Source organism: Poecilia latipinna, unplaced genomic scaffold (genome assembly GCF_001443285.1).
Source record: "Poecilia latipinna isolate Pla-1442-1.1 unplaced genomic scaffold, P_latipinna-1.0 Scaffold14, whole genome shotgun sequence".
NCBI lineage: Eukaryota > Metazoa > Chordata > Actinopteri > Cyprinodontiformes > Poeciliidae > Poecilia > Poecilia latipinna.
Genome location: NW_015112630.1, coordinates 574904 through 584208, shown reverse-complemented (window position 1 = coordinate 584208; position 9305 = coordinate 574904). Strand labels below are relative to the sequence as shown.

Here is a 9305-nt window from a genome sequence, read left to right as displayed (position 1 = left end):
TGCAGGTTTAGAGTCCCCCCGTTGTTTTAAAAGGGTTGCGGGTTGGAGTCTATCCCCCGCGGCTGTTTTTTTTCTGCCGATTTGAAGGACAGAACTTTGAATCGGTGGGAAATTTAATGTTTTTGATTGTTTATTCAGTGTTACATGACTGTGTTTTTGTGTTTAATGATGTAAAGCACTTTGAAATGCCTTGCTGCTGAAATGTGCTATACAAATAAAATTTGATTGATTGATTTGATACATATAGAGGAATCTCTGTCCATTTTCACCGATTTCATCTGTTCAGTAGTTGGTCACTATAGCACAGTTGAAACCAGAGGTTTACATAAACTGGATAAGAAGACACATCCACCTTCTTTTCTCATTGTCTGAAGTTACACCAGACAAAACTTATCAAAAATTATTTATATTTGCTAAATGCTACAATAAGTCAGATTTATTTGTTAATGTCTTCAACACCAGAAGTTTACATACATTTCCTCAGTATTTAGTAGCTTTGTCTTTGAGTTGCATGTCTTGGGTCAAACATATTAGGTTTCCTTAGAGAAACTTCTCACAGCCTTACAATACATCCACAGGTGAGTCTCTAATTAGCTAAAGTGTGTTAATTAACCTATTGGTTAACCTATAAGAAATTTATTGGTTTTCCACCCATTACTTCTGAATGTAAACTTCTGATTTAGAAGACATTTATAAATAGATTTAACATATTATTTTTCTCATTGTTGTAGAATTTAGCAAGCAGAAATAATTTTGGTAATTCCAACTGACATGAAACAAGAGAAGCTCGGTTGGATTGAAATTCAGACAGTGAGAAAAAAAGTTGCCTCAGTGCATGTAAACTTCTGGTTTCAATTGTTGTATTTTACTTTTAAATGATGTTCTTGTTTACACAGAGAGTAAAAAAGCTTCTCAGCAGTTACAGGCAGAGTTTGATTGTCGTGATGCCAAAAAGTTAATTGCTGACATTAGAAACCAACTTCTTGATTCAAACAAAGTAGGTTTAAATGGAAATCTTCCATGTGTCTGAATAATTATGGGCTCAGCTGCATTAGCTTGTGTTGCAAAGGAAAGAGGCTGAAGCAGACCTGTAGCCCATAATAGGAGGGTTGGCATGAGCCTGGCAGGTGAAGGTGACTCGGTCCCCTTCTAGGACAGAGCGCGGTTCGATGGACAGGGTCACTGTTGGTGGATCTGAAACGAAGAACAGATACTCTTGGGACATGGAGTCTACAGCTGCATGGCAGTTCAGAGGATTATCTGATGCAAGATGCTTTTTCATGCATTAGTTACTAACATCCTTAAAGTCCTTCATCTGGTGGCAGATGTTACACACTTTACTTAACGTTATGCTGCTTGACCCGTTCTGCTTGGTCTAGTTGCCATGGTGGCAGCATGTTGGATTAGTTAGTCCTAATTTGTTTTAGTTCTGGATTTTTCATAGTTTTTTAGTTGAGGCATTACATGTTTGGATAATTGAGACCTCTGCTATTGGATGCAGTGCAGCTGGAAGAGTTTTTGCTTGTACTTTTTTTCCAAAGTTCAGACAGTAATTATGACGTGTCACCGTGGCAACAAGGAGTAGTCTTTACAGTTGGGATTGGCTGATTAGATAGCATCTTAAAAGCTACAACCCCAAATCCCAGATGATTTCCAGCAATATATCCAGGCAGAGATTTAAAGTGGAAAAGCAAAAGCCAAAGAGGTGGGTCAGCAGTGATGATGTCACACAGAAACAGTCTTCAGTCAAAGTAGTGAAATTAGTGCCTATGACGTGTGACGATGTGAGAAAATTCAAGAAGTATGAATACTTTTGGATTTATTTCAATTTGCTGCCTGGTGGTGACAGCAGCAGGACTTACGGTGCACATTAAGGGTGACGGTTGTGCTCTTGCCAGAGGGAGCGGCCTGGTTGGTGGCCACACAACTGTAGTTCCTTCCAGTGTCAGTGTCAATGGGGTGGACGGGAAGGTGGCTCCGCGTGGTCACCCTCTTCCTGTCTGAAAGCACCTCCTGGAGAGCAGACACCCAGTGAAAACACCTAGAGAATGCTTGACCACATTCCTGAGTCCAACTGAGCCCTCACACCAGACCTGTTTAATCCACTTTAGTCAAACTCCAGTTCATTTACCTAGAAAGTCTGCCTTGTTGGGGAGTTGTGAATGCACAAACGAATTCGGATACACTCTGGTGAGCCTACAAACCTCAGACCGAGTTTGGTTGAAGTGAACCCTGGTGTGGTTTGAATGTGTGTTGTCAAACAAAGCGGAGACCGCTCCAAAAACAGGAAATGCACTACAACCCTGGGCATTCTGGGTAAATATCAGAATGCAAAGTATTCTGGTAACCAAAATATACATGTGAGTGTCGTGCTACCAGGAGGACTGTCCTGATTTCTCTTTTGCCACAAAGACAAAAGAGACAAAAGACAAATCCTACAAACGTTAAAATCTGACGCCACTCCATTTTTGTTTGCATTTTGCGGAGAAGGAAGTTGCACTCATGTCTTGTTCAGAGGGTTTTGTGTTGTTTCTTTCAGTGGTTCATGGTGCAGCACCGCCGCAGGCAAGGAGGGGAACAGGCTGCTCAAAGAGTTTGGTTTGTTTGACAAAGTAGACTATCAGGTGGGAAAACACCTTTAAGGTCCCAAGTTAGCGCTACACTATGAACCCCTAAAGCAAATGGCAAAAACCCACAAAGAAGACACTGAGCACACCTTCTTTCTTCACAAAACATAAACAAAAATGGAGTGGAGATTTTAGTGGTTGTAAGATTTCTCTTGCACCCTTAAAGAGCCTGATGAAACTCACAGTGGTACTGACAGCGCCCTCTATCGGCAGCCCATCTTTCATCCACTCAACCACTGAAGGCGGTTTAGCTCCACGAGACACGCACGTCAGGTTGTAGGACTCCCCCGCGTTCAGCAGCACCTCCGGTCCTCCATCGATTACCGGGTCATCTGGAGGGACTGGAATGGAGGGAAAGACTTTAGAAACACAAACCAAGTGTGGAGAGTTGTCTCCAGAAGACGCCAGAAGCGGAAACGCACTCAGGACGGTGAGTTTGGCCCTTCTGGACCTCAGAGCGGCGTCGGGGGCCTGGCACTCGTACAGGGCGTCGTCAGACAGGTCGGCCGACAGGATCTCCAAGTTGTACTGACCCAGCTCCTGGACCCGCAGCACACGGTACCGGGGCCAAGCTGTAGCACACACAAACACACAGCCACCAAGATTTTAACAAGAGACAACTTGTAGGAAGAAAACACAGAGGTTAACGTTATATCCAGCCACTTTTTTAAACTTTCGTGTGATGCGTCGCTAGCCCATGTGTTCACATCTACTTCTCTGAGTTCAAAATGTCCCATGCATGACTTACGCCAGTCAGCTGGTTGAATGACTGTCGCCTCATGGCACAAGTCCCATAGGAAATGAATGGAGAGGGACTTTTCTAAATTACCGTTTAAAACAATGTGACTTCCTCCAAATAAAAACTTTGAAAACTAAGAATCTTCAGACATGCTTGGTTTGAGGCAATAAAACATTTTCCTAAGCATGTTTCGAAAACGTGCATTCAGTCGCCCATATCAGGGGCTGATATGGGCAACATTTATATTTCAAACTTACAGAGTTAGGCATATTGATAATCTGATTAAATTTGTTTAAACTGATTTGACAGTGCTAATCTTTATTTTTTTCTGCTGTACAATTTTCTATCAAACGATGTTTCAATGTTTTCTGAACAGGTTGTTGTTGAAAGTGATAATTTCTTCTCAAGAAACATACCTTGATTAAATAAAGGTTAAATAAATGTAAAAAAATTTCAATGGCCGCTGATAAAAGTCAGTCTCTTGTAGCCTCAGCCTAAAAGCCACCAGAGTTTCACTCAGACAGAAATCTATCCAGATCTTCCCTTCCCCCAACCCAGCTCCAGCTGTGCAGCCAGTATGCATTCTCGCCATTAGGTGGCGTCCTTGCACTCCTCTGGCATCACATGAGTAGAAAGGGTTTGGGGGGGGGTGGGGTTGAATGCATGATGACAGGAGTGTTTTAGAGGACCTAAATCGACTTCATTCCATGGTGCAGGATGTGTTTGTTTGCATCGCCGCACGAACCCCACCGTTGCAGTTTTGCCCGACTGACCTCCCTTCTCCTCGACTCTGGCCACCTTTCTTCCACACGCATTTGCATGCAGGGTGTCGCATGTGTAGGAGCGTGTGGAAGGGACAGAGGGCATGTGTTTGTTCACTTGTTTCCGCAAAGCTCTGCCTCGAAGCCTTCAGCCGTTACAGTAATGATGCGACGAAGTGATAGAAAACAGAGAAAAGGAGGGGTAAGGAGGAGGAGGGCAGGAATTAGGAGCGAGGCTGATGAGTGACGGGACGGACGAGTTAAAAGAAGAATCAGAGAGGGCTCAGTGCAACAAAGGCAGATGAGTGAAGGAGAGCAGCGGGGACAGGGAGGAACAGGGGATCTGAGAGGAGGAGGTCACACAGGAATAGCCTGACAGAGGAGAAAGTCCCAAATAGTCGCCTTGCGGTGTTCCACTGCGATGAGGTGATGTGGAGAAGGAAAAACTGCAGCGGACATGGAGACAACACCAACAAACACACAGCAACCGCATATCACTAACAGTGGGATAATCAGTTACACATCTGGCCACATGTTTTGATCTGTAACTGCGCAACTCATCCACCCTCCTCCTCTTTCAGTTGGAACCAGTGTTGTAACTCAGATGAATCACTCTGCTGGAGTTTGGTCCAAGTCCTACAGAAATCAAAGTGGAAAATCACTGTAGAGAGAGAAACAGCTGCGGTGTTCCATGAGTTAGCTGACGTATGCCGCCCTGAACGCATACCGGACGTTAGCCGGTTATTAGCTAGCTCCCCCTCGGTGGGCAGCGGCAGTGGAGGCGGCCTGCTTTGACAGAGGCGATGACAGCGTGATGCTGCTCAGCTGAGCTGACGGACTGAGAACAGCGCCGGAGGCAATGGAGAAAATTCCCACCCAACGTTAACACTGAGGCTGGGTAAATTTAGCATCCAGCTAAGGATGTGCACATTTTGGAACAATAGGATGTGACAGGGGGTATCATCTGCTGTGGGAGAAAAAAAAGAAGTGTCTCACTATCCTAACCTAAAGTTAATGTGGCCTCTCTTATATCTGGCAGTGCTTCCTATGCTTCACATGTTTAACACTAGTAACAACATAATGTTGAAGATGCTACAATAACTGATCTATCATAAAACATCTCAGATCCTTAATGCTCCATCGGGTTCATTGTTTTGAAATGGAATAGGTACTATTTCCTTTCTTTACTGTATAAAAGGTGAAGCACATATTTGAGTCACTACTATAACTGCCTTCAGCGCCAATAGTAGTCCTTTGGGATGTGTCTCTACTAGCTTTGAACAGAATAACTGAAAGTTTTAGTCATTCTTCTTTGCAAAATAATTGATCCACAGTCAACTTGGATGGAGAACCTTTTGCCAGATTGTCATTTATACCCTGATTCCATTGAGTGATACAGCAATGTACCAATGCGGTTAGGGACACTATTTTCTGTTTCAATTGTACCATTCACCATTCTAGGGCCCTTTTCAGTTGCAAGTACATACCAAAACAATGGTTTGGTTAGGGTACAGCTAACACCGTCCATTGATTAGGGGACGGAAAATATTGTTGCTTGTGTCGAACACAAAACTTGCTAGACTGTTTAGGCTGAACCCTGCACAGTGGCTAAGAAGGTAGAAGTTTGTCCTGTAACCAGTGGGTTCCTCTTTCGAATTCCTGCTTTGTTAGTCTCAGTCATTGTGTTCTTGGGCTAGACATTTCACCCCTCCTTGCCTACTAGTGGAGGTCAGACCACCTGGTGGCAAAGAGTTTTCTGTGCTATACTGCTTATGAGGTTGTAAGAATGTACCAAAGCACGGATGTATATGGCAGGTGTCTGCTTTGAGTTCACCTAAAATTCGCGCAGACCTCTGAGGAGTGAAATATGCCTAAGTATGTGAGGACCTTTAGTTGCAGCAAGAGACTCAAATGATTCAGTCTGAATTGCCTCCTGGCCATTTTCTTCAACATTTCCTGTGTGCCCCATGTGACTTGTAGCAAACTACAATCAGGAGAATGTATGCCATTCTTTCAATATTGGCTTTTTGTTGCTGTTGTTTCTAAAGGACCAAATTATGGAACATATGCCTAATTATTGTTCTGTTAATAGATTATTTCACCTGAGCTATGTGTCTCTGCAGCTTCTACAGAGTTACAGTGGCCATCTGGTCTGTTTCTTTGATCAAGAATCTACTGATGACCAAGTTTAAGTAGACACCCATGCTTTGGTCAGCTTGCAGTTGTGTCATATTCTTTCCATTTTTAAAAGATGAACTAACCTACAAAAGAAAACCTCTGAAGACTTCACAGGACACCTGGATTTACAATCATTTATTAGTAAGATGACGTCTGACAGTATTTGTTCCCACTGCATTTTACTCTGGAATACCAGAGTGAAGGAGGGTATTAGGTTTTTATCTGTAAATAAATCCCTCATAAAACCCAGATGTTTGTGGTTTAAACATGACTAGGCACTGTGACTGGAGGACACACTGACAGGCAACCTTGAAGACTTGGATTGTAAAAAAGCCCAAAGTAAAAAGATTTCAGCTGTTCCACTTAATGAGCTAACCAAAGTTGAAAACTGACCTTTGTAACTAAAGGTATTATATTTTAAACATTAGTGATCTTGTATTTGTACAAAATTAGATTTCAGTTTCATATTTGAAAATTGAAACGAGGAGTAATCTGATGATCTCTCACAATAAAGAATTTAGGAAAACAGCAGTTAATTAAAGTTAGCTCATAATCTCTTGCATTTCTTTAGTTTTGGCAGGGAACCGTTTCACAAAATGCAGCTAGTTTTCCCTTCTTTGAGATTTCAAGGTATACAGAGTAAGTAAAAGAGTGAAGTTCCATCTCTGGAATCTGACTTTAAGTACTTGGAAAAATTCTTCTGGGTGACATTCCTGCACCGGAAAAGCACAACGAATATTTAAGTGTTGGGGAATGCTAGTCAGATAAAACAAGAAACCACAGTCTTGGAAAATGTATTCCTAGTGGGATGATTTTTTTTCCACAAAGCAATTCATCAGTTGTAGAAAAGACTTGCTCTTTCATTTTTGGAATTAGAAGCAGAAGATGAATTTGTACATATTTTCCCTCTTTTTCTTTCCTACTAATACCTTCGTGGTCAGGGGTTTTCACAGTGGACTTGAGTTGGTGTAAATCAACTTCTTAGCATGAGGCTTTAAGTTAATAGCTTAGCTAGGCAAATTGTTGACATTAGTATAGCATGTTGTTGAAAGGCACTCTTTCAGGTAATGAAAGGGTAACTATCAGTGAGTTAGTTGTGATGCACAGGACAACAGTGATCCAGACACAAGTTCTGTCACATGCTGGTTTCTTTGTTCTTTTTAATTTAGGTTCAGAATCTGTGTCTGAAAGTAATGTGAAAACTAGCTTAACTGTACTTCAGTTCTAAACTTGACACGGTGAGCAACCAAACTATCTTGCTGCGATTTCTGTTTTCTAAAGCCATATCTGTTTCTTTACTGAAGACAATTGTAAAATTAAGTAATGAAAGTAATGTGAAGTCGTTCTCCTTGACCTGACTGCTGCCACTGATACTGCTGACCACAGGATTCTGCAGGTGTTACGTAAAATCACTGACTGTTTGAAGGAGATTAAATCCTGGATAACCAGCCGTTTTTTACAACTTAATAATAACAAAACTAAGATTTTTCTGTTTGCCCTTGCCACACTTATAATCTTGAAAATGGATGGATAATATGTTGTCTGTAATTAGTGTAGAACACAGTAGTCTGTCTTCTCACTGGTAAGCGAAAGCGTCACCACATATCACTCGTACTGACTTTGCTTCACTGGCTACTGGTGGACTAGAAGGTTGATTTGAAAATGTTATTGGTTTTTAAATCACCCCAATACCTCAGTTCAATGGCTGAATTTTTATAACCCAGTCAAGACACTAAGGTCAGGTTACCAGGTAACTTTTGGGGCAGCGGCTCCTAGACTCTGGAGCAACCTGCCAATGCCTATTAGGTGTTAGGTGTTTCTGCAAAAAACCTTTGCGGATACACTTAAAATAATCTTTGTATGGATGGGGCCTTAAAAAAAAATAATATTTCTGTTGGAAAACAGGTTTAAAATGTCTGCCATACTGGGAGATCTTTGTATTTACTTAAGTTTTTCTTGTCTTTGAAAAACGTGGGACTCACTGAAACCCCTCTCTGACAAAGACTTTTAGAGCTCTTTGTCATAGAGTTAAAAGTCCCACTGATAGGTGAATGTCTAATGTTCCCTTAAGTGTTCCCATGAACTTTACAACAAGGTGTCAAGTTTAGTCACCTTCATTTTCAGCAAAATCTTGGCAGAAGAAAAATGTTTGGTCCTCTTTGTGTGGGAAGTGAGTTTAACCCTTGTACGTCGAAATGGGGTCCCACTGACCCCACACACGTAAAACTTGTATCATTTGCCATAGTCCTCTACGTTTGCCTCAGTCCTTGCACGCACAAGAGTTAAAAGAGAGTTCCTTACTTGATGCAGCCTCGGTAGATTCAGTTAAAAGAAATCAGAAGTAGTTTGAAAACAGAAATTGTCTTTGTGTTATGAAGGCAAGACCTAAGGAGCGGGTGTGATGTCTCACCACGAAGGTCCTCTCCGATGCCCAGAGCCAGACCATCTTTGGTCCACTGAACAATGCCAGAGTAGTTGAAGACAACACAGGACAGGATCACCCTCTGGCCCCGCACCACCGACTGGTCTGCCGGCTCCTGAGAGAATCTTGCCGTTCTCACTGCTGGTTGGGAGGAAAATGTGGAAAGAAAGAAAAGTTAGAGACTTTACAGACGACCACCCCAGCGTTATTATTGGATGTGTCTGCTATCGGACAATTATTTCATTCAAATCTGCATTCCCCCAATAGCATTGAATTGACATCATTACCACATTTGATCACTCTGTGGCTTGTGGCCACAAACCGAGCACTATGGTAACAAACCAAGACAAAAGACAAAGGTATGAAGGGAAAGAAAATCAGAAAAGAGTTGAAGAAGTAGTATGAAGTTGGGTTGAAGGCTTTTCAAGTTCACTGAGAGGAGATTAAACAATGATCTTCCGCCATCGGGGTGGCTCCCGACTTCTTGCTCCCAACTTTTATGCCCCCCCGCCCCCCCCCCACCCTTCTTAATTAATCGGTTCTGCCTCCCCCCTCCCTTCCCCCCCCCCCTCATCCTC

General features: G+C 42.4%; 1 protein-coding gene across 4 annotated transcripts in view; it reads right to left on the bottom strand.

Annotated features, from left to right (window-relative positions):
• kirrel1a (kirre like nephrin family adhesion molecule 1a) overlaps positions 1–9305 on the bottom strand; it is a 48272-nt gene that overhangs the window by 15252 nt on the left and 23715 nt on the right. For 3 of the 4 annotated variants that reach the window (XR_001424945.1, XM_015032071.1, XM_015032089.1), the window contains exons 2-6: positions 8716–8868; positions 3050–3199; positions 2811–2968; positions 1863–2013; positions 1089–1194 (exon numbers count right to left, since the gene is read on the bottom strand). Coding sequence is in view for 3 of the 4 variants with exons in the window: in XM_015032071.1 (XP_014887557.1) it covers positions 1089–1194; positions 1863–2013; positions 2811–2968; positions 3050–3199; positions 8716–8868 (718 nt within the window). In the remaining variant the exon portion in view is untranslated. The remainder of the gene's footprint in view (positions 1–1088; positions 1195–1862; positions 2014–2810; positions 2969–3049; positions 3200–8715; positions 8869–9305) is intronic. The other variant, XM_015032083.1, reaches the window with a different exon arrangement.